Raw genomic sequence first — 25,398 nt, 5'->3', positions numbered from 1 at the left:
TACCAGTGATGTTCTGGTTTAATCACCAGCTATAGAGCATTTCCAGTCAGGATGTTTTCTATTGCTCCTATGTAAAATGTAACCAGAATTTGGCTCTGGAATTAGCCTTCTTAAGTTTTCTCAGAAAGTACAACTGTTTCTGTGCTCTTTTGCCCAGGGTGGTGATGTGTGATGACCCTGATAGGTTCACTGTGATGGTAATTCCAAGGAACCTAACACTGCTCAGCTCCTCCACCTCAGCTCCACTTATGTAGACTAGGGGGCGTGTGTCTTTGCCTTCTTCTTGTCTAGAAGGGAAAGAAAAGATAAAAGAGGAATAATAGCCCCCAATGAATCCTAGCAATAACAGAAAGTAGCACTGCTAAGCAATTCAGTCCAAAAAGAAAACTGATATTACTGATGTAATTATGAAAAATAATGAAGCAGCTTTTTGATATGACCCAGCTCCTTCATATGTATGCATATGTATTCAAAATGCAAATATGCTGCATGTCAGTGTGTAGTCCCAAGATAAAGGAGAAGCCCACTCCCCTCTTTATTATCTGTCTTATCTTGGCAAACAGACAAAACAGACAGTGACACTGTGTGTGTGTGTGTGTGTGTGTGTGTGTGTGTGTGTGTGTGTGTGTGTGTGTGTGTGTGTGTGTGTGCCAAGTGCCCTGTGTGCCCTGTCTGGTTGGTTTCTACAGAAAAAAACTGGTTAGGTCAGTCTCAGTGGCCACTCCTCCGAGAAGCCCCATTCTCTCAACTTAATCTTGGACAGTGGCTTGTTTTTTTTCATTGAACAAGTGTCAGGAGGAAAGACCTCACCTGCTCAAGGTAATGTGTGCATCTTTTAAATCTGACTTCATGGTGTACAGCAATACGTTAAAGTTTAGCTCATTTGCATTAATGCGGATAATTGAATCGGTTATTTATGCCATGTTAAATCTGTTTTTTCGTATATTGCGTTTATATAACATTACAGGCAAAAACTATGAAAATGACTTATTAAACCCTAAATGTGTTTTTACCCCATACATTGATTAGTTTTGCTAAAAGAAATGTTTTTGATCCTGAACAATACTTGATTTTATTTTATGTTTAGCTATCTAGCTGACTCAACTTAATCACAAGATAAGATACTGTTAATAAGAAAAGTAGACTAAAGTTAGAAACAAACTCTGTTCACATTTTCTGGAGAATCTTTGTGTGAAACCTGTAAGCTTCTGTTGCTGGTCTGATATGCACAGTATGTATGTATCTATAGTTGTAAGATGTATATCTGTACAGTATCCACAGTATGTATGCATGTATCTTGTATGTACACAAGCCTTACACAAGATACAGTTACTCGGTGGGGCTTTTATTTTGAAAAAATAACTTCATCCTCAGAAAATACAATTAGTGTCTGGGGAAAGAAAAAAGAAAGAAGAGCGACGAGGATAGTCTCGAGGCTGATAGCATTGCTGACTCCTATTCTTGTTTCAAAATATTTTACTTTCTGATTTTGAAGGTGGAAAGTTGCATCGCCTGTCTTTTGCCTTGTTCAGGGCTTGTATCTAGCATGGTGTACATGTGTTATGCCATTTGGGAAATAATTCAGGCTGAGTGAAACCTGATAATAACGAAGAGTAACTGGGGAACTCATTCATACTCTCTAAGAATGCTGAATGGAATCTTTCTATTAAAGGTTGAAATGGACCAAAAACAAAACTCACAGGTGAAAATGAATCTGATGAACCTTGGGACAGCACCAGGACGTACTCAGCCCGAACCTCAGGAGAGGGAGCAGTGGGGCAGTAAGATTGAGTTCATCCTCGCTGTGGCCGGACACATTGTTGGTCTGGGAAATGTCTGGAGGTTTCCATACCTCTGCTACAAAAATGGAGGAGGTAAATCTTATCCAGACACATCATGTACAAAATGCTGTGTTGTATCGCAGGGAAAACAACCAGAAGATTGTGAGCAGTTAATAGTCGGCTTGTAGGGCAACATTTTTCTCATGCCAGTGGTGGAATAAAAACCCAGCCAACTCCAGCAGTATTGTTATAAACTGATTATGGTTTCTTAAAGTTCTTTAGCAGCTGTATAACCTTAAAAAAACAAGCTCAATACCTCCTGACATATTTTTGCAAGTCATTATTTGTGTGCACACATGTATGCAATCTAATCAACATTTTAACAAGATATTCTATTTTTATTTTAAAGGGGCTTTCTTCATACCATATGTTTTGTTTTTGTTCACCTGTGGCATCCCACTCTTCTTCCTGGAGACATCTTTGGGCCAGTACACCAGTCAGGGTGGAATAACATGTTGGAGAAAAATCTGCCCTCTTTTTGAAGGTAAATTTTTTTTCCTGTTATGATCAGCTACAAAAATAAGAAAATATGTTAAATTATTCTGTGTGATGTTAAAAAAACAAAAAATGCTGCCATACATAAGTGCTAATGAATAAGTGCTAGGAAACTGGGTTGTTATAATCAGTGTAAGACTGGATAAAGTTAATTTATTAAAAACTGCTGTGTTGGTGGTTGCTTATTTACCTCATTGTTTTGTGTACTAAAAGCTGCACTGCTTAATATTATTATATAAACAATGCCTCAACTGACTATGTGTACGTGAAAGGGGTCACCATAATCGCAAATTCACTGAGAAACTTTAGTTGCCCTCAGCTCTATGCAGTGTTTAAGCATCCTCCAATTTTTTAAGAGTAATTTTTACGTGTCACAACTTTCATGTTTTGGTTTCCAGCTGAAAAAAAGCCTTGATAGACTTGTTATACAGCACTGGCCAAGCACCAAACAGCAGATAGACAATGTTAGAGAATACTTTGTGCACAAGGTGGAGCATTTAGCTGCTAAAGAGCCAGATTTTCCCCTCAGGAGTCTGTGAATACCAAAACAAAGCCCAAAACTTTGGGTATGGTAGTAATCCATAGACAGAAGGGAAATGACAGGATCATGGAAGGAGAGTTGAAGAGAGAGAGAGAGAAAGAAAGAGAGAGATTTTGAGTGGTTATTGCGAATGCTTTGATTAAAAAATTTAATGTGACGACAGTTCAGTTGAACAGTGAACATCACAGTATAACGTTGCTGTTTAATGTGGACGTTAAAACAAGATCATTGGTCAAATATTAGCCTTCCCTATCATCAGCCTCACCTGCCACCTATGCCCAGTCAGACCTTTTTCACAGCAGTTGTTCTTACATGTCATAGCAGGAAAAGTACAGGTGTATTTCATACCCTTAAAGATGGCTGCAACCCACTTGCAGTGGAGGTTGTGGTATTGTGCACCATGGCTCACTGGAATAGCTTGATGGGACACTTAACTGAGCCATTGTTGTGTTATGTTATAAGGGTTTATTCATAGTAATACAACACGGTATCTCTATCTGTCTACAGGCTTAGGTTACGGAAGCCAAGTGGTTGTTTTGTACACTGGGGTGTACTACATTATCATACTGGCTTGGACGTTTCTCTACCTGTTTTCATCCTTCAGGTCTGAGCTTCCATGGGCAAGCTGTGGCAACAGCTGGAACACAGGTACAGGGACTTTATTTTCCAGTTTTGGCAAATACAACTGTGCAATGTGTTCACTTTGTTCATCAGTATTCACAAGCTCTCTTTCTCTTTCATGCAAGATGGCTGTTTTGAGAATGGTCCCAATCAAACATCCACTTTGCTCCTGTATGGAAACAGCACATCTTCAGTCATAGAATTTTGGGAGTAAGTAGCATGAATAACGTATCATATAAAAGCTGTTGTTTTTTGTTGTATTGTTCCTTAATAAACTTTGTTGCAGGAGGAGAATCTTGGGCCTGTCCAGTGGGATTGAGAGAATTGGTAATATTCGTTGGGACCTGGCCCTTTGTCTACTTCTTGCCTGGACGTTGTGCTACTTCTGTGTCTGGAATGGAGTCAAGACAACAGGAAAGGTACGGTACAATCTTAATGTTAAAGGGGCTCTGTGTAACAATTTGTAGCATGTCACGTGTATTAATCACTTTTTTATTGGCCATATGTGAGCGGATTGTAACATGACCTGAAAAATGAGACCTTCCCCCTCTCTCTCGGGTGCCTATACAAGCCTGGATGATTTGTTTTTGTTTAACACTGCTTGACTGTGGATTTCTTTGTGAAAGGATAAGGCTTTATGCACGTTCTCGCCTCAGTGCCTCTCTGCTCCGCTAACAGGAGCAACAGCAGCTAACGTTACTTTAGAAATGGAGTCCGCTAAGATAAACTAACAACTGGCTTCTAGCACAACACAGAAGTTCCACATCGCTCCTTTAACTTGTTATTTACTTCTTTTTTCATGTAAATCTCTGGTCTTAAATATTTAAATGCCACAAAACTTAGCTGTTGTTTCTGTCATAGGTGGTCTACTTCACTGCCACGTTTCCATATTTAATGCTGGTGGTGCTGCTTGTTCGTGGTCTTACATTACCGGGGGCCAAAGAAGGAATCATGTTCTACCTCTACCCAGACCCATCCCGCCTCACTGATCCAGAGGTACGATATTTTTAAAGTATTACCAAGTGCTTTGAGTGCCTGAATATACTGAATATACAAGACTCAAGATAGTCTATAGTTAGGCTAGCGACAGACAGCACCTTTACAAACCTAAACTAATCATAAATTCATCCAAATTTCTCAGGTATGGATGGACGCTGGCAGCCAAATTTTCTACTCCTATGGAGTTTGCACCGGTGTTCTTACTTCTTTAGGAAGTTACAACAAGTACAGCAACAACTGCTACAGGTTTATATTTTTCCTCATCCAAATTGACTGAACTCAATTCAGTTTTGTTCCAGTTAGTTACTGTAATTGGAATTAGAGCACAGGTTCACCATTTGTTTGATTTATCACCAACAGGGACTGTGTTTACCTGTGCCTGTTAAACAGTTTAACCAGCTTTGTAGCTGGTTTCGCCATCTTTTCTGTGCTCGGGTTTATGGCAAAGGAGCAAGGTGTGGATATAGCGATGGTGGCTGAATCAGGTATGAAGGGTTAATAATGTGTGTCAGAAACCCAGAATGAAACTGTTTGAGTTGTTTAAGAATATGACAGTCCTTTACATGTGCCTTTTCAGGTCCAGGGTTGGCATTCATTGCTTATCCTCGTGCTGTGGCTATGATGCCACTTCCTCAGCTCTGGGCCATTTCCTTCTTCATAATGATCATCTTCTTAGGATTAGATAGTGAGGTAGGACTATGTATCAAGGTTATTTGGAATGTAGTAATTACACTGAGAAACCATAATACAATCGTTTTGTTTCAATTAAAAACAAATCTCTCATCACCGTAGTTTGTCTATCAAGAGGCATTGGTCACAACCATCTCCGACATGTATCCTGACTTCTTTCGAAGCGGCTGTCGTCGTAAACTCCTTCTTCTTGCAATTTCTGTGGGGAGCTTCTTTCTTGGCCTTCTGATGGTCACTGAGGTGAGTACGGAAACATAAGCCTTTATTTTCACTATATGTCAATGTAATAAAGGAAGCCAGCTTAATTTGCATTATAGGGTTGAGCGAGTTCTTGGCTGAGTATCTGGTGCAGGTAAAATGTGCCAATGTCAATTTAAGCTTAACTATTCCCCCTTTTGAGTTTCACATTTCATGTTTCCCATGTCTTATTTCCATAAAAGCATTTACAATTTCATCTTCACAGATGCATTCATTTTGAGCATTTCCATTTCAGTTGACAACCTTGTTTGGACTTTTGCTGAACGACTCTATTTCTTCGTATTTGCAGGGTGGCCTTTATATTTTCCAGCTGTTTGACTACTATGCCTGCAGCGGGATGACACTCCTGCTTTTTGCTATTCTTCAGTCTGTCTGTATTGGATGGATCTATGGTAAGGAAAACTTTTAACTTTAACTTTTCAATCCAGTGGTTCCCACCTTGAGGGGTGACAGGTGGCAGGATAGGAAAGCAGATAAATAAACGTATGCAAAATTCTGTTTATGTTTTCACACATTGATCTAATCTTTGCCTCTTTCCTGTGAATTACTATAAAAATATTCGAATTAAACAGGAAGAAATCACAGGTGTGTTTACCCCGATGCTGATGTATTTAATATCTATTTTCTTCAGGTGCAGATCGTCAGTATGATAATATACAGGACATGATTGGATATCGACCATGGCCGTTCATGAAATATTGTTGGCAGTATTTCACACCAGCTGTCTGTACCGTAAGTACTGGAAATGTGAGCAAGCCTGCCCTTTAACTTTGTTCATGCTTTACTAACAGGCGAGTGTACCTGACAGCTGCCAGAGGCTTCTGTCCTGAAGGTAGTCAATGTCTCAACCAGATGGAAACCAGTACCAGTAATGCAGTGCTGTATTGCAACAGAAGGCTGTTCAGTGTCATTTTAAATGGATTGTTTAAGGAATGTGTGTAAGTCATTAAGATAAGATAAGATAAGAAAAGATAAGAGGTAACTTAACTCATCACTGGCTCCAATATTATTTAAAGATATAAGATGTATTAATTCTGCATTAGACTGTCTAAAAATGCTTTGAGCCTTTGTTATATATTTTGTTGAGTTGTGTACTTACATTGTCCCACATGTTTTCAGCAATGTTCAAACCCAGTTTACGCAAGGTAACATTGCATTTCATTAGGTTGCTGCTGCTACTTCCAGGATAGGGAAGTTGGTGAATGAGACCACATTTGATGTGAATAAAACCCTAACACATCTGTGAACATTTGTGCCTGAATCACATCAGATAGATTTTCATCAGCAGTGGTGGATATTTTTTGGTGTATACATCAACAGTGAAGCGAGTCTGGCAGGAGGAACATTTGTGTTTATTTGCGTTACTCATGCAGTGTTTATCTGCACTAAACAGCCAGTTTACTTTACTGTGCACTAGCCGTAAGCTAACATTGGATGTGTGTGTCAGTGTCTTTAAATTGAGGGCAACTCTCTGTGAATTCAGTGGCCTGCTCACCAGAGACTCCAGCTCTCACTCCTATGTTTCCCCTCTCCTCTCTGTGATGTATTCTTAAATTAAATTAAAAGCAGAAAAGCCCATTGTGAACTTGCATCATCTTGAGTATGTTTTTATGCCTTATCTTCTTTTCTCTTTGCTTGTGTGTTTTCTAGTTCACATTTCTCTTCTCCCTGGTCAAATATACCCCGCTCAAATTCAACAACACTTATGAATACCCCTGGTGGGGTTACGCCATTGGAGGATTCTTCACACTCTCTTCAACACTCATGGTTCCTCTGTGGATGTTGTATGCTGTGAGTGTAACTCCGGGAACACTGAGACAGGTACAGTAACACGTTTTCACTGTTACAAACAAAAGTAAATCAGACAATAGAGTTAGATTAGTTGCAAACTAAAAAATAATTAATAATCAGAGCAGAATTTTATTTGGACCTCCAACAATAAAAAGAAAAACTACAAAAATGTAGTGTTTAGGCATAAAACAACTTGGTAAGGGCAAGAGAAGGAATTCAGGGCTGCAATTTATGATTATTTACATTGTTGATTAATCTGTCTATTTATTGATTAGTTGTTGGGTCACAAAAAGTCAGAAAATGTTGAAAAAATGTTTCGCAAAGCTGGAGTCGACACTGTCGAATGTCTTTTTTCGTCCATAGGACGATCATTTTTACTTTTTTTCTTTAAAAAAAATATAAAATGTATTAATTGATTTTCAATATTGTTTACAATTAACATAATAGTTGACAACTAATCGATTAATCAAATAATTGTTCTTGTTAAAATAATGTCATGGTTATAGTTAAACGATCAGTGTCTACATATGCTAAAGTCTGATGTTTAGTGGCCCATACAATCACCCACAACCTCCATCCTCCATCCTTCTGCTGACTTCGTGGCTCTATAACAACCTCACATTATTTCCTCTTGATTAAAGATGATTATAGTTCAGAATATTTGTTGTTTCATCACCACTAACCATCTCTTTCTCCACACAGAGACTGAAAATACTGTGCACTCCAGCAAAGGACTTATCTAATCGAACATTAAAGAAGGCAACAAATGAAGAAGCATTTCTGACTTTCACAAGCTTGCACACACTACGCACGGCAAGTCCTGATGACACAAGTGACAGAGTTCAGAGATCATTTATTATTTAAAATTAAAGAAAAATAAAGGAGAGAAATACTGAGCAGTTTTACCAACTGAAAATAACCGCCAAAAACAATATACAGGAAACTCGAACAAATCCCAATATGTTACAGTGTTTGCAGCATCTGTTAGCAATAAGAAGATCTGATCTTCCAGGTTGTACAGTTTACATACATTCTTATTTCTCTTGTATTTTCCAGCTGGCTGTATACTTCTTATAATGATATAGATTACAGTGTGATTTTCAAAATCACACTGTTAGATTTTTAAAAAAGTTTTAAAGTCTTATTAGATAACATCATTGTGCATTATTATTGTTATTTATTTTTTTTACGAGTAATAAACAACCCAATTGCAGGAAGAAATGATGGCAATATAGATTTCTGCAAACCATGACGTTAACGTTTCTTTAGCTTCAATTGTCAAATGTATGTTGTGACAGAGCTGTGCTTATGGTCTGGTTAGGTTAAAGCACAAAAAAAGCTTAAAGCAACACTTACAAATGTTGGAATGCTGTCTCAAACTGTGGTCTCTGGCCTGGCAGCTGTCTAGCTCAGAATCATACCTTCTACCTCTTGACATAAAAGTCAACTCTTATACATAATGTGAAAGTCATATGGCACGTACTGGAGAAATGTTGATATGATATGTATGACATGTCAAAATTTGTACCTTTGCTGAAACATCATTATATTCTGGTGACTGAGCTGGAATAAAACTACAAAATAGTTGTGAGATTTATAATTTAGGAAGGAAAAAAATATATTTTCTCTGATTTAAAATCTGTGTTGTATACAGTTTCTGAGTCATAATGACGGCGTATGATAACATCAGATTCTAACATGAGGTGTTGAGTAGTGTGGTTAACAAGACTAAGAATATTGACGATAAAAGCAATATTCTAAAGAAGTTTTGTTTACTTTTAAATTACGCTTAGCCTAAAAAGTTAAATACAAAGTTTAAAAAAAAGAGTGTTTAGTACTAAGTATAGTGTACATTATTATTGTTATTCGGCAACAAACAAAAAACCTGACAAAAAGGGAACATTGACTCAAAGCTAATACATTTAGAAAGTCCCTATGACTAATATATATAAATACTTAAATACTAACTAAAGATATGGGAAATTTAGGTATATAAAGTAGTGAATGAGGAATAGAGATAAAGAAGCTCTTTAGGTAAGTAAAGCACTTTACAATGCAACTGTGCAATGTAGTGGGTGTCTCAAGCATAACAGACAACACCTCACACCTGTCCGTTTAACACCTGAAACTGAGAGAAACCTTAGTATTCAGGCTGTAATTCAACACATTACAGGTTCAGAGCCTTATTCATTTGAATTACAGAGTAATATAACACGCCATTGTTCTACCATTTTACACTTTGATTACAGTAAGTACACATTATGAGAGCTGCAATATAAAACTACTGTATTCCTTCTGTAATTTTCCTGTAATTACTCAAAGTATAAGCTTTCATCAAAGAATTCAGTTACACACAGATGTACTAAATTAACAAAGTGTCAGGTGCCAGCTTAATTTCTTCCTGTGACCACTTCTGACAAACTCTATAGGGCTTTACGCACTGCATATTAAAGGGTGAATCCACCAATTTCACATTAAAGTGTGTTTACAGGTCTTGGGGAGTACTACAAATGATCAAATTAATACAGTAGAACCAGAGATATTGTCTACATTACCCACAATGCAACTTAGCCATTGAGTGACATCTCTGGAGGCAATTTAGATGATTAACATGCAGCTTCCTCTGGAGCCACAAAAGGCCTTATACTACCTTTTAGACATATGCAGCAGTATTCCTAAAGATTTGTAAACAAAACTTATTGTGCAAAATTGGTGGAGTTACACTTTAAGATTTTGAATTTTTGAAAGATTGAATTTGAGCCTTTTCACGCACACACAGTGTTAACCCAGGGATAACTTAACTAATGTAGTGGTGTGAATGCACCCTAAGGTATTAGTAATTTGTTGGATTTGTACTACATAAAATGTGGGTCTGCCAACTATTTACAGTACTGTTTCTTTTGTAATAGTTTTATAATAGTAATAGTTTGTAATAGTGGCAAAGGGATGAAATTGTCTCTAATATCAAAGCAACATTATGTACATTTTCCCCCTTAAAACAACAGCTTCGAAATCATGTCGATGGTACAGTGTCTTGTAATAGGGTGAATGGTGTCTCTGTCTCAGCCACTCCGCTCCCCATCACTTGTTTCTGCACTAAGTAACTTCCGTCTGGGTAGGATCACAGCGTTACATACATGTTTACTTCAACATACAAGTTTTCAACACATAATGTTATGATGTAATGAGTTTTGTTATTTATGACAGTGGTGTTGCACTGAACAAAATCCAACAAAATGCCCATTTCTACATAATGTTGCTTTAAGCTGTGTTGACCTGTGGTTAGAAATTACCATGTGTTGTTATAGCATAGTTTTGATTTACAGTTGAATCTTTTATTGTGCTGCAGCTGGTGTTGGTCTCCAGCCACCAGAGCAGCTGGTGCATTGTGAGTTCAAAACTTGATTTGTTCTGATATTTCTGTTGAAAAACGGGTTATTTCTTGTGTATAGTTTTGGTTATCCACTGATGGCATACTTCCAGTGCATTGGCCTGCCGATTGGTGTGCCACACCCCTACATTATGATGTCTCAGCTTTTTTGTAGAATTGATGTTGGTGATCCTGATTGTAATAAACCACACTGACTTTTGACTCACCTGTATTTATATCAAAGTTTAGTTGTCATAATAAAACTGTTATTATAGTGATGATAATAACTTGAATATATTAATAATAGTTAAGTGAAAATATAAAGAATAAAAGGAATAAAAAGACGAAGACAAATTAACGTAGGTCTTTATGGCAGAACCACCACTATTAGATGACAGCTCATTTCTGGAGGAAATTTACCCAGTTTCAAGTATTAACACTGAGAAAGTCCAACTTGTCATATGTCACATTATATATGCAGAAGTTAGACTCTGAGCAAAGACTAAGAGAACAGAAGAAATGACTCCCTTTTTAATGTCCTGGTGTGTTTTAGAACTGATTTCTGTTCAGCTGTTTCTTTAAATAACTGCTTCTTCCCCCCTGCTATGTTCCTATACCAAAACAACAATATAATACCCCAGTATGTTTAGTAACTGTGTTTTTTCAATAAAAAGACAGAACATTACATGAGTACGTCACAACTACAGCATTTTTCTTAGAATCACTGCTTTCCCAAGACTTCTTTCACCCAGTAATTATTTTTCTTCTGAAGTTTTTTTAAAGTACACTGCAAGATTAATTCTATCACAACCACTATATGAGTTTATAAGCCCTTTTGACTTTCTTATTCTGTAAAAAATATTACTATACCTTGTAACACATCACTCATCTGAGGCTGTTCATACTGGACATCAGCTCTTCCAAGGTTTGGCCCCTGGGAGGCGCTGCAGGATTATAGTTAAAACCTCAAAGACAATATATTTCCTGATGTCTCTGACATCTCCTTTGTAGCTTTGATGAGGTTCTGAAAATCCTGTACATGTTAAGGTGTGAATGAAATTCATTGTACTGACAGGAAATTCTTGTTGTAAGTTAATAAATAGGAATCATTTTATGCAAATATTTATAAACAGATTTTTTTTTTACCTCACATACAGTTAGGTCTCTAAAATAACATGTTTTAACATATTTTCAGAGGACACTATTATTGCTCTGCTGCTATTTTTTAAAAGAAAACAATACAAAAATCATACTGAATCATCTAAAAACAAGACCAATAATACAGAAAGTGAAACCTTACATATTATGTCAAAAATACATCCACTATCACAGAAAGTAGTATGGTTTTAACACCAATAATAGAACCAGCATAAATAAACATATTAATGTATTTTTATTTTTGGCAGTAATGCTGTATAAAGGAACGACCAGCCTCCATCTGCTGAGATTGAACTCTGCTGAGCAGAACAAAATAGACCACCAGAGGGTGCTTCAGTAGCAAATCATATGGACATTTCACAATTTTCATTTTATTAAAGTGATTATCTTGTTTGTTCACTGCAGGTATACAATTTTTTGTCCAGGAGGTAGCCACGTACTCAAGCCATTAAAGGCCACTCTTTAGTCATAAAGTGGTGTTCTTCTTCTTGTTCCTTCTTCCTCTTGTTCTTTCAGTTTCTATATTACATCATTTTTGATTTACATAGTTTATTGTCAGGGCAAAAAGATCAAAAGGGGGAGGAAAACATGCAACACATCATATGTAAATATGACCTAGTTCCCACATAAATAAAACAAATAAAAAATGTATTCAGCCAAATGGAACAGTCAAAACTTCTTCTAAATGATAACCAGTATCATCTTTATCATATTGTCCGACCTTACGATACGAGAACTTCATATTCAATGTGCAGTATATTGGCAGCTGCTGATATGGGTGCTAATGTGCTAAAGCTGGAGATAAAGGAAGTGATGCATCATCAGTCCAGTAGAGGGGGATATCTGTTGGCTACACTGTCACAAAACAAAGAGGTTTGGAAGCTTGTGAGTTAAGTTTTTCCACCCACATTGATATAATTTGGGAGGACAAATAGAAGAAACACCTTTCTCTATTATGTTACACAAAAAAATTCAACAGCACCACAATCTGCAGTCTCCAATTGACCAGTAAAGTTCAAACCAACACCTCTCTAAAACAGTTTAGATAATAACTGAATCATGACCTTAATGAAGGTAAAATTACTTGCAGGAATCTTGTTATAGATTGCATTTGGCTGTTCCTAATGACCTGGCATGTGAATGTATAGCCTACCACTGTTTTCTGAGAGGTAACTGTGCTGAGCAGTATCAAAGAGACCACCAGAGGGTGCTCCACAACCAAATGTTATTCATACATTTGATCCACCTGTTATGACACCTTTGATACCAAAGAATATGGTAAATACATGATTATTAACAAGTTAGTTAATAATCAGATACACATTGTCTCAATGTAATGATGAAAATATTTTATTCTAAATACATTTAGTCACAGTCACAAATCACTTGTGTTCTTGGCATTATAATATCTATGAATTCCAGGAGATTTCCCTGTAACAATATCAGAACTTTATGACTTGGGGGATTTAATGAGAATTTGTTGGATGCAGTATGAATGGATTGTAAAATCGATGCATATGTAAGTTGGAGAGGTGAGCATTAGATCTTAATCCTTTAGTGTACATGAGTGTCTAGGTGTCTGGGCACTGTGGAAGCAGAGATTAGACAGAGCACAGATCTCATCAGGCATTACGTCATGTCTGTTACAGCAGAGCCTGAGAGAAAGTGTTCACATATGCAATGATAATCCCACGGCAACACAGTGACCTACTAGGATACCTCAGCACATAGTTCATTATATTTTTTTAGATTCAAACATAGGATTCCCATCTTCATCTTTTATTAACTGAATCACCTGGCAGGATCAACTCACAACCAACTTCCAACATACCAACCAACCAACCAACCAACCAACCAACCAATTTTATGCTCGAAAGATTAATAGAACACTGATCAAGCCTACTTGTCTATGTGTGGTAATGTCTCAATATTGTCCACTATATTCTAGATCAGACATATAATGTGTCTTAATATGGTACAATATGTTCTAGATCAGACATATAATGTGTTTTAACATGGTACAATATGTTCTAGATCAGACATATAATGTGTTTTAACATGGCACATTATGTTCTAGATCAGACATATATGTGTCTTAATGTGGTACAATATGTTCTACATTAGTCATATAATGTCTTAATGTTGTAAAATATGTTCTAGATCAGACATAATGTGTCTTATCATGGTACAATATGTTCTAGATCAGACATATAATGTGTTTTAACATGGTACAATATGTTCTAGATCAGACATATAATGTGTTTTAACATGGTACATTATGTTCTAGATCAGACATATATGTGTCTTAATGTGGTACAATATGTTCTACATCAGTCATATAATGTGTCTTAATGTAGTAAAATATGTTCTACATCAGTCATATAATGTGTCTTAATGTAGTAAAATAAGTTCTACATCAGTCATATAATGTGTCTTAACATGGTACATTATGTCCTTTATCAGTCATGTAATGTGTCTTCCTGACTTACTAGCAGATTAGCTTTAGTTCCTGTACGTCACTTGTGCCGCACTTCCTGTTACACTTTCATCACACTTAAGTGTGTTAAGCAGAGGGTTAATGCCAATTAGCTGTTGTTTACGTGTGACTTTAGGCACGAGGCAGGCACTCTTTTGATCTAAGCTTTTTGGACTTCTCACCTGCCCTAGGCTTATGGGTATCTTCAAGCTTCTATATCAATCTCATTTAGAGCTCAGCTTTCACATCCTCGCTGTACCAGATGCCCCACATACGCAAATCACCCCTCTGACCAATCAGCTACACCCACCAGGATTTAATGCATCATTGTCTGAATATTTGTAGGCATTCAAATCTATCTATCTATCTATCTATCTATCTATCTATCTATCTATCTATCTATCACCCACCAGGATTTAATGCATCGTTGTCTGAATATTTGCAGGCATTCAAATCTATCTATCTATCTGTCTATCACCCACCAGGATTTAATGCATCGTTGTCTGAATATTTGTAGGCATTCAAATCTATCTATCTATCTATCTATCTATCTATCTATCTATCTATCTCTCTCTCTCTCTCTCTCTCTATCTATCTATCTGTCTGTCTATCTATCTATCTATCTATCTATCTATCTATCTATCTATCTATCTATCTATCTATCCCTCTCTCTCTCTCTCTCTCTCTCTCTCTATCTATCTATCTATCTATCTATCTATCTATCTATCCCTCTCTCTCTCTCTCTATATATATATCTATCTATCTATCTATCTATCTATCTATCTAAATACACAATCTAAACAATTACATTACAGTGTAACTCAAAGACAGGCACAATTCAGTTTGTGTCAGTATGGGCCGTTACATCTACTGTAAAATATTTCAACGAACGTGCTTGGACGAAGCAGCGATGTACATTAAATGTCATTGTATTGTAATTAATTGATGGCCGAACTGGCCTCTGTAGTTTCCCCAAAATATAAAGATCTCATCATAAATAAAAGTTAAAATTATTGGAGAGGAAGAACATGATAGAAAATGACCTTCAGTGCCTGCCTTCAGAGTAAACCTGAGGTCCTTTGGCCTCTAGAGTCACTATGTCACTGCTGTAATCACTTTTGAAGACGACGTGAATTGAGGGAGACAGGTGTCACCTCTAATGCGTGCCCTGACTCCCAGACAACCTGCTCAACAACTCTGACTTGCGCACAAGGTGTGAATCCAATTTGTGAGGATTGAAGATTAGAAAGCGCCAAACCCCTCCGGTTTAACAGCTTGCTGGTGACAATTTTTGGATGCTAAGCAGATGAACACAAGCTCCTTGGTGTGGAAATCCCACTTGTGGGAATTGGCATACTTACGTGTGACAGATGGTTTCCTGTTTGTACATCCAGGGCATGACCATATAGGGTTGTATTATCATTAAACATTACTTTCTCATCTAAAAGAATCACAATTTGGTCGATATGTAAATCAATATAAAACTCATATTATATTTGTATTACTTTGAACTAACCACCACCCCAAACCAGCAAAAATTGGGTCGAAGTGGATACTATTTTTTCTATTTATGTAAGTCCTATATGTTGTACACAGATCATTTGTCAAAATGTGTAAGATTGTTTTTATTGAATTTTATTTTACACGTTATAATAACCATCAAATTTATATAAACTTTAGTAAATAGTTACTGCACTGTTAACAAAAAATGAATTGGTTCTAAAACCTTTTATTAAAGGTCCTATTAGTAAGAAAAGCTGATGAGTCTCATTTCCACATCCGCAAATACCGAGGCTTTGGGATTGTAGGACAGGTCAACTGGGCTTGAACTCAAAAATCTACTTTTCTTACAAATAGGGCCTTTTAGTAATTCAAATTATTCATAGACATCAACTACAAACTTTACAAAAAACAACTGCGTATTTTATTTTTGTTGAAATACATTTTAAGTTGAGATACATGATTAATATTAATGAATAGTAAACAAAAAATTACCATTGACTAAGGATGGGTTATTTTTAAAGTGTTACATTTTACATTTGAATCTTATTCTCTTCTTTTATTTAGTTTTTAAACGTATAAATAAAGTATATAGATCTTTTTTCATTTAGTCATAGTCTCAAAGGGTCATATGATATCAGAGAGTCAGAAAAACACAGTAAATACCACTAAGAGGAAAGATGCACGACTGCAAAGTCATTCAATTGAATTGATTAAATATTTTCTAAACCATCATATCTTTTTGAATCAAAATGGGATTTAAATCCACTCCTGAACTCACTCCATGTTGAATGTTATATATATATATATATAACATATACTTACTTACAAATGTTATTACTTATAATTTATGTAGTTCAAATAACTTGTATCATATATTGCCACAATGTTAACAGGAGTTCATAATACATTAATAAAAGGTTCTCACAATACATTTGAAATAAATGTTATGTGTAGCTTCTAAAGCAACCAATCAGCTTCTGACCTGCTGCAGCCTTTCTCTACGGTGCAGGATTGAAAAAAATCCATTGACATCTATTAATCTATAACTCAACCACTATTGGCTGTACAAACGCCATTCAATATTAAATACTATACTATAATATAATATAAGTAATTGCATTCTGATGTTTCAAGTCAGGGGTGGTTCCTCATATGGGCAATATTGGCAGCCGCCCAGGGTAGCATTTGTGGAGGGGCGTCATGAGCGAGAGTGGACAGTTGCCCACAGTAACCAGCTCTGTAGCAGCCGCCTCTGGGCTTGTCTCATCTTGGCGGATCGCCCCTGGTGCCGACCCGTACCGGCCGCCTTAAAGTGAAACTCCTGCCAAAATGCAACCTAGGCTTTTTTTGTGAAGGAACCCGAGTCAAACCTTTGTGTAAAAGCATAATTACGACGAAAAAGCCACTTTTAAGATTTACCGTATTACACTAAGAACACTAAGAAGACTCGACACAACATGAAACTTTGCTTGTAGTATGACCAGGGTCTCTACACACGAACACGAGCATTGAGAACATTGTTTGTGTACACAGAGTTTACTAAAAAGGTTTTTGAAAAACTCATGCTAGCAGTAGCTTGTTCCGCTCACCACCATCCTGCCAGTCGAGAAGCGTTGATCCCCTAAAGCTCCAAAAGCTTTGTTCTAGTTTAATTTAATTTAATTTAATTTAATTTAATTTAATTTAAATGAAGGTGAGGTTCGCGCAGGGCGTCATGCAAGCTAGGACTGCCACTGTTTCAAGTGCATGGAAGCTCATTACAATACCATTTAAGTTAAGAGCTACATGGTATAATGAAGGCCATTTAACTCCAATTGATCTATTCACATTATATAATACACAGTATGAAAACCAAACAAATAAACACAAATTTATGAGGGTAACATACAGTTTCTAAAATGTAAAATCCATTGATCTCCATGGAGCACCATTTGATCCCACTGTACTGATATCATATCAGCACAAACTCAATCTTAATTTCACAATGCTCAGAATTGATTGCACGCACTTGCATGCTTACAATGATGACGTGTAATTTAAAAAGCGTTACCATCTGTAAATGATCAAAAGTAGTTGTAATTCAGTTAACTCAAATTAATTTAATAATTGAGCCAATATGTACTTTGTACAAAATGGTATACATTAGCTTTATGAATTCAAATTAAGAATATAATACAAGAATATACATAATTCATGAGGGTAAGTGAGGCCACCTTCAACAAATAAATAAACAAATACATCTTCATATATTTAATTAGTTAACATTTAAATGTTAAGTGATTAACATTTACCCTCCATAAACACAACTGTTCTGTGAGAAATCTGCTAACTTCAATATTAAATCATGATAAACTCACAACATTTTTCATAAGTGGTGTCAATATTATCAATATGTATGAGATATTCTTTGTTACATGAAACTATTATGTCGTCAAACATTTCAATCAGGAGTGTTTTCAATGGTATTGGGAAATTAAAATTGTCGGTGTTTAGCGTACAGTCAGTAATTGTAATAACATGACATCACCCACACAGAGTGTAAAAGCCTGCCAACTCCCCTCCGGTTAGTTCGAACTGAGGAAACCTCTTGGATGAGAGGTGAAATGTCTTCAAGAAACTGAAACAAGTCCAGTTGCCTACGATACAGCACTTAGATTTACCATGACCTGGATGACTGAGAACCTTCATCAACATGACATGAATTGCCGCACATTACCGTATGGCAAGGGGCCTAAATTGAGGTAATAGATTTAAGGTCAAGTGGTTCAATCAGTATTAGGTATTTATCCTTATTCAGGTAGTACATGTTTGACTCTGTAATGAAGTAAGCTCAATTTCCTCATCAAAGACTGGACCATCCTGTAAAGGGATTACCTCAGGTGATCATTAATTATAAGGCGCGTCGATTTAAGGTTGTAATCTAACCATTTAATTGGTATTAGGGCACCTTCAGTGTGAGGCAGCCAAAAGTTTCTGCTGTTTAACAGACGACTCCACTCACAGGGGGAATGGACAGAACATGTTATGCTTATCCAAGTAAAACTTTTGTAAAGGTAAAAGTTTGAACAACCTGCTTAAATCTCAAATGGACAGGTAAATGTTAAAGTACTTGGAGGATTTGATGCTGAAAAGAAAATCTGTAAACAGTAATCCATCAATCAATTGGTAGCAAAACACTTTTTTCTCTTCTTTATGAAGGCAATAATGCAGGCCAGGGGCAACTGCTTTTTTTAAATACAGTTTTACATGTCTGTTAAAGGACATTGAATCAAACCTGTGGCCCTTTGCTGCACGTCATCAATCCAACCTCCATCCCCTTTCCTGTCACTCTTAAAGCTGTCCTGTCAAATAAAGCCATGAAAGACAAAAATAATAATAATATTTTAAAAACACTCTCATGAAGTTGTTCGTCACATAACAAATGATCTCTTTATCTTAAGAAATTGGCCCTTTATTTTCTCATGATAACAAGACAAATAAAAAAATTATTGCAAGCACGTCTGTTCTTGGTTTCTGTATATCGGTCATTTGGTAGCATAAAACTATATATTCTTTATCAGGGCAATAATGCAGGCTATAAGCAAGTGCTGTACATTACACAGTTTGAGACAACATTTGGAAAGTACAACCCCCAAAACACTGAAGTACATCTCAGAAGCATTCAAGATTTGAGTCTGGAAACAAGCACTTAAGAATAGGGTCAGACCTAGGGCTGGGCGATATGGCCTCAAATCAATATCACGATATATTGAGCAACTCACCTCGATAACGATAAATGAACGATAAGTACAAAATCCCCCCCCCCCCCCCGACGCCTAAAAAAAAAAAGGTAGTGTCACTTGTAAACAAATAATAAATAATGTAATGAACAAAAATGTCAATAAAACACTGAAAAAACTATTGCAAATAACACTGCCATGTGACAGGTGACAACTTTAAACTCTTTTAAACAAATAAGAGCACTGATGATTAAGAATAAGAGGGGCTTGAACAGGGCACTTCAGAAAGGAGCAGCAGACTTGGTATCCTGACCTGTTTACTCAAACTAGTGTTGTAGATGTGAATCTGACTCATGGTTGCATGTGATCACTCTACTCTACACACTAGTGTTTACTCCAGGTTCTTGCTAAGAAACACTAGCATGTTTACCATTTCAGGTTTCAGGCAGGATCTGAGGCATGTAACAATGTTTCCTCCAGAACTGAAAAAGCCACTTTTAAGATTCACCGTAGTTTCGTTTCCAGGTCAAACTCATTTACAATGAGTGGGCACGGGTCAACTTTTCTGTAGCATCAAAATCGCTATTTTTAAAACACTAAGAAGACTCGACACAACATGAAACTTTGCTCGTAGTATCACCAGGGTCCCTACACCTGAACACGAGCATTGAGAACATCGTTTGTGGACACAAAGTTTGCTAAAAAGAAGGTTTTTGAACAACTCACGTTAGCATTAGCAGTAGCAGTCCTGCCAGTCGCGATGCGTCGATCCCCGAGTGCGGCGTAACATGAAGGAGAAAGCTCCATGTTACATCGGGGATCGGGGATCGACGCATCTCGACTGGCAGGACGGCTAAGCTAACGTGAGTTGTTCAAAAACCTTCTTTTTAGCAAATTTTGTGTCCACAAACGATGTTCTCAATGCTCGTGTTCATGTGTAGAGACCCTGGTGATGCTACGAGCAAAGTTTCATGTTGTGTCGAGTCTTCTTAGTGTTTTAAAAATAGCGATTTTGATGCAAAGAAAAGTTGACCCGTGCACCTCCATTGTAAATGAGTTTGACCTGGAAACGAAACTACGGTGAATCTTAAAAGTGGCTTTTTCGTCGTAATTATGCTTTTACACAAATGTTTGACTCGTGTTCATTCACAAAATAAGCAGAGGTTGCATTTTGGCAACAGTTACACATGAATATACCGGTAGCCTACCTACACACACACAGCCAAACAAGACAAAAACGACTTTTTTTTTTTTTTTTTTACACACCGAATATACCGACATGGGCAAAATGACGTCGGTTATCGTCGTAAATTTCGGTATTGGTAAATTTTCGGTTTATCGCCCAGGCCTAGACCTGTACCCATCAGTTTGCAAACATTTGACAGACTATGCTGACAAACATGACCAACCAATAATCTTCTTAATGGATGAACCTGAGTCTTCAGTGTGAACTTTTGACTCATACAGTCTGTGCACATCTACAACATACTTGTTGAACAGTCATGTTGCTTTTGCAGTGTATTTAGATATTTACAATATTTAACTTTTTAATTTTTTTTCCTAAAAGTTCAGTTTGTGTTATTGTGTTTATCCATCCATCCATCGATGCATCTGCTTTTATTTATTTTTTAAATGTTTAAATACAGTATATAGATCTTTTTTCATTTAGTCTCAAAGGGTCACATATCAGAGAGTCAGAAAAACACAGTAAATACCACTAAGAGAAAAGATGTATGACTGCAAAGTCATTCAATTGAATTGATTAAATATTTTCTAAACCATCATATCTTTTTAAATCAAAATGGGATTTAAATCCACTCCTGAACTCACTCCAGTTTGCACCTGTGAAGTTACATTATTGCTTTACCTTGTGGATGAGGATAATTTCATCTACCTATGTGTCTGTAAACCAGAATTATGCTTGAATATTGCTTAAGAAAGGCATAGAACATGTTTTTTTTTATTTTGTTGTATACATATATAGTTAAAAATGTTATTACTTATCATTAATGTATTTCAAATAACTTGTATTATATATTAACACAACGCTAAATGGAGTTCAACACAAATTGATAAAAGGACCTCAAAATTAATTTGAAATGAAAGTTATCTGTAGCTTCTAAATTGACCAAACAGCTATTCAGCTGCTGCAGGTCAAGGAGCCTTTCTCTATGGTGCAGGATTGAAAAAATCCATTGACATCCATTGACTCAACCACTATTGGCCTTTACAAACAGTATTCAATATTAAATACTTATAATTGCATTCTGATGTTTCAAGTGCATGGAAGCTCATACAATACCATATAAGTTAAGAGCTACATGGTATAATGAAGGTCATTTAACTCTAAATGTATCTATCACTCAGCCATGGTATGTACACACTACAGTATATTCACATTATATAATACACAGCAAGAAAAACCAAACAAACACACCAAATTATGAGGGTAACATACAATTTCTATAACGTAAAATCCATTGATCTCCATGGAGCACCATTTGATCCCACTGTACTACAATATGGTATCATATCAGCACAAACTCAATCTCAATTTCACAATGCTCAGAATTGATTGCACGCACTTGCATGCTTGCAATTATGACGTGTAATTTAAAAAGCGTTACCATCTGTAGCTGATCAAAAGTACTTGTAATTCAGTTGACTCAAATTAATTTAATAATTGAGCCAATATGTCCTTTGTACAAAATGGTATACATTAGCTTTATAAATTCATATAAAGAATACAAGAATATATATAATTCATGAGGGTAAGTGAGGCCACCTTCAACAAATAAACAAACAAATACATCTTCATATATTTAATTAACATTTAAATGTTAACTGATTAACATTTACACTCCATAAACACAACTGTTCTGTGAGAAATTTGCTAACTTCAATATTAAATCATGATAAACTCACAACATTTTTCATAGGTGGTGTCCATATTATCAATATATACGAGATATTCTTTGTTTCATGAAACTATTATGTCGTCAAACATTTCAATCAGGACTGTTTTCAATGGTATTGGGAAATTAAAATTGACTGTGTTTAGCGTACAGTCAGTAGTTGTAATAACATGATGGCATCACGCACACAGAGTGTAAAAGCCTGCCAACTCCCCTCCAGTTAGTTCGAACTGAGGAAACCTCTTGGATGAGAGGTGAAATGTCTTCAAGAAACTGAAACAAGTCCAGTTGCCTATGATACAGCAATTAGATTTACCATGACCTGGATGACTGAGAACCTTCATCAACATGACATGAATTGCCACACATTACCGTATGGCAAGGGGCCTAAATTGAGGTAATAGATTTAAGGTCAAGCAGAGCGGTTCAATCAGTTTTAGGTATTTACCCTTATTCAGGTAGTACATGTTTGACTCTGTAATGAAGTAAGCTCAATTTCCTCATCAAAGACTGGAACATCCTGTAAAGGGATTACCTCAGGTGATCATTAATTATAAGGCGCGTCGACTTAAGGTTGTAATCTAATCATTTAATTGGTATTAGGGCACCTTCAGTGTGAGGCAGCCAAAAGTTTCTGCTGTTTAACAGACGACTCCACTCACAGGGGGAATGGACAGAACATGTTATGCTTATCCAAGTAAAACTTTTGTAAAGGTAAAAGTTTGAACAACCTGCTTAAATCTCAAATGGACAGGTAAATGTTAAAGTACTTGGAGGATTTGATGCTGAAAAGAAAAGCTGTAAACAGTAATCCATCAATCAATTGGTAGCAAAACACTTGTGTCTCTTCTTTATGAAGGCAATAATGCAGGCCAGGGGCAACTGCTTTTTTTAAATACAGTTTTACATGTCTGTTAAAGGACATTGAATCAAACCTGTGGCCCTTTGCTGCATGTCATCAATCCAACCTCCATCCCCTTTCCTGTCACTCTTAAAGCTGTCCTGTCAAATAAAGCCATGAAAGACAAAAATAATAATAATATTTTAAAAACACTCTCATGAAGTTGTTCGTCACATAACAAATGATCTCTTTATCTTAAGAAATTGGCCCTTTATTTTCTCATGATAACAAGACAATTAAAAAAATAATTGCAAGCATGTCTGTTCTTGGTTTCTGTATATCGGTCATTTGGTAGCATAAAACTATATATTCATTATCAGGGCAATAATGCAGGCTATAAGCAAGTGCTGTACATTACACAGTTTGAGACAACATTTGGAAAGTACAACCCCCAAAACACTGAAGTACATCTCAGAAGCATTCAAGATTTGAGTCTGGAAACAAGCACTTAAGAATAGGGTCAGACCTGTATCCAACATTTGACAAACCATGCTGACAAACATGAGCAACCAGTAATCTTCTTAATGGATGAACCTGAGTCTTCAGTGTGAACCTTTGACCCATACAGTCTGTGCACATCTACAACGTACTTGTTGAACAGTCATGTTGTTTTTGCAGTGCATTGAGATATTTACAATTTTAACATTTTTGATTTCATTCTAAAAGTTCAGTTTGTGTTTATAGTTATGCAATAAAGGTAAGAGTTAATGGTGGTAATAAATGGTGAACCATTCAGTTTTGTCTTCACTCCCAATGGTTTCTACAGCATTTTTCTGTGATAGAATGAGTAGAACACAAATCAAATCAAATCAATCAATCTTATTTATATAGCCCAAAATCACAATCACATTGCCTCAGTGGGCTTTACAATCTGTACAGTGAACGAAACCCTCTGTTCTTAGACCCTTGATTCGAGTGAGGAAAAACTTACCATATTGAGAAAAAAAAACTTTTAACAGGAGGAAAAAAAGATGGAAGAAACCTCAGGAAGAGCCACAGAGGAGGGATCCCTCTCCCAGGACGGACAGACATGCAATAGATGTTGCATGTACAGAAGAGAACAGCAAAATCACAATTTACAATTTGCATTGACAGAATATCTGATACAAATGATATAATATATGTAAAGTGTGTGGATGCAGGAGGACAACTGAGCAGGCCAAGCATCACCAAGTGGTGCCCGAGCCACACGGCCTACTCTCCACCATGGTGACCTGGAAGAGGGCAGGCCACACAAGATAATTAGCAGTAAACAAAGAAAACATTAGAATAAAGAGGCATACAATTTGACAGAAATACAGATATAAGGAGATAGTAAAACAGAGGAGAGCAATGATCCAGCGGAGCCCAGGGTATGACGATCCAGATCCATCAATATGTAAGGCAGCGGTAGCCAGGAAAGAGAGCCTGAATGAAAAGAGAGGAGGAGGAGGAGGAGACTACTTTGTCACAAAAAACTTTCATGAAGTTTGGTTCAAATCTGAATTTATTATGGATGTGACCAAATCTGCTGGCTCAAAAATATACATACAGTAACTCGAACAATGAATGGTGATTACAGAAAGTTGTGTGAATCAAATTTTCTTTGCAGCATGGCCTCTTAACTTCTTCTGAGTGATTCTGATTGATAACGGCTGCTGACTTTTCTGTGCCCATTTTAATAGGGCTTGTTTGATACACCCACTAGACTCAGCCACAAACACTATAATGGGAAAGTCTAAGGAGCTCAGCATTGATCTGAAAGAGCACATTATTGATTTGAACAAGTCAGGAAGGCCACTTGGAGCCATTTCAAAGCAGTCCCAGGTCCCAAGATCAACTGTGCAAATAACTGTTTGCATGGCACAGTTGTGTCACTGCCACGATCAGGAAGAAAACGCAAACTGCCATCTGCTACAGAGAGAAAACTGGTCGGGATGGTCAAGAGCCAACCAAAAACCATTAAAAAGTAGGTCTGCAATGAATTACAATCTGCTGGAAGACATGTCACAGTGTCTAAAGTCAAGCGTGTTTTACATCAACATGGGCTGAGAGGCTGCCGTGCAAGAACAAAGATCTAAAGCCCTAAAGATCTATCTATCTATCTATCTATCTATCTATCTACATATACATATACTGGC

At 36.6% G+C, this 25,398-nt stretch overlaps 1 protein-coding gene across 1 annotated transcript; it reads left to right on the top strand.

Annotated features, from left to right (window-relative positions):
- Nucleotides 1-803: 803 nt before the first annotated feature.
- LOC311254670 (sodium- and chloride-dependent GABA transporter 2-like) lies at nt 804-8,146 on the top strand. The gene is made up of 15 exons (XM_084348550.1): nt 804-819; nt 1,673-1,874; nt 2,191-2,325; nt 3,385-3,525; nt 3,624-3,708; nt 3,785-3,917; nt 4,360-4,494; nt 4,640-4,743; nt 4,858-4,982; nt 5,075-5,187; nt 5,290-5,427; nt 5,735-5,837; nt 6,077-6,177; nt 7,096-7,266; nt 7,939-8,146. The coding sequence occupies exons 2-15, from the start codon at nt 1,679-1,681 to the stop codon at nt 8,098-8,100; spliced, it is 1,842 nt and encodes a 613-aa protein (XP_084204676.1). The 5' UTR covers nt 804-819; nt 1,673-1,678; the 3' UTR covers nt 8,101-8,146.
- The last annotated feature ends 17,252 nt before the right edge of the window (nt 8,147-25,398 follow it).

The sequence above is a fragment of the Pagrus pagrus genome (genome assembly GCF_965226575.1).
Source record: "Pagrus pagrus genome assembly, chromosome: 3".
Classification (NCBI taxonomy): domain Eukaryota; kingdom Metazoa; phylum Chordata; class Actinopteri; order Spariformes; family Sparidae; genus Pagrus; species Pagrus pagrus.
Note: the sequence above shows the minus strand (reverse complement) of the source record. Positions and strands in the feature narration are given on the sequence as shown.

Excerpts from the sequence above, each read along its gene's own strand:
- LOC311254670 (XM_084348550.1), top strand. The coding sequence starts at position 1,679 with ATGGACCAAAAACAAAACTCACAGGTGAAAATGAATCTGATGAACCTT. Across the intron at positions 2,326-3,384 it reads AATCTGCCCTCTTTTTGAAG|GCTTAGGTTACGGAAGCCAA; the intron begins GTAAATTTTTTT and ends ATCTGTCTACAG. Across the intron at positions 7,267-7,938 it reads CTCCGGGAACACTGAGACAG|AGACTGAAAATACTGTGCAC; the intron begins GTACAGTAACAC and ends TTCTCCACACAG.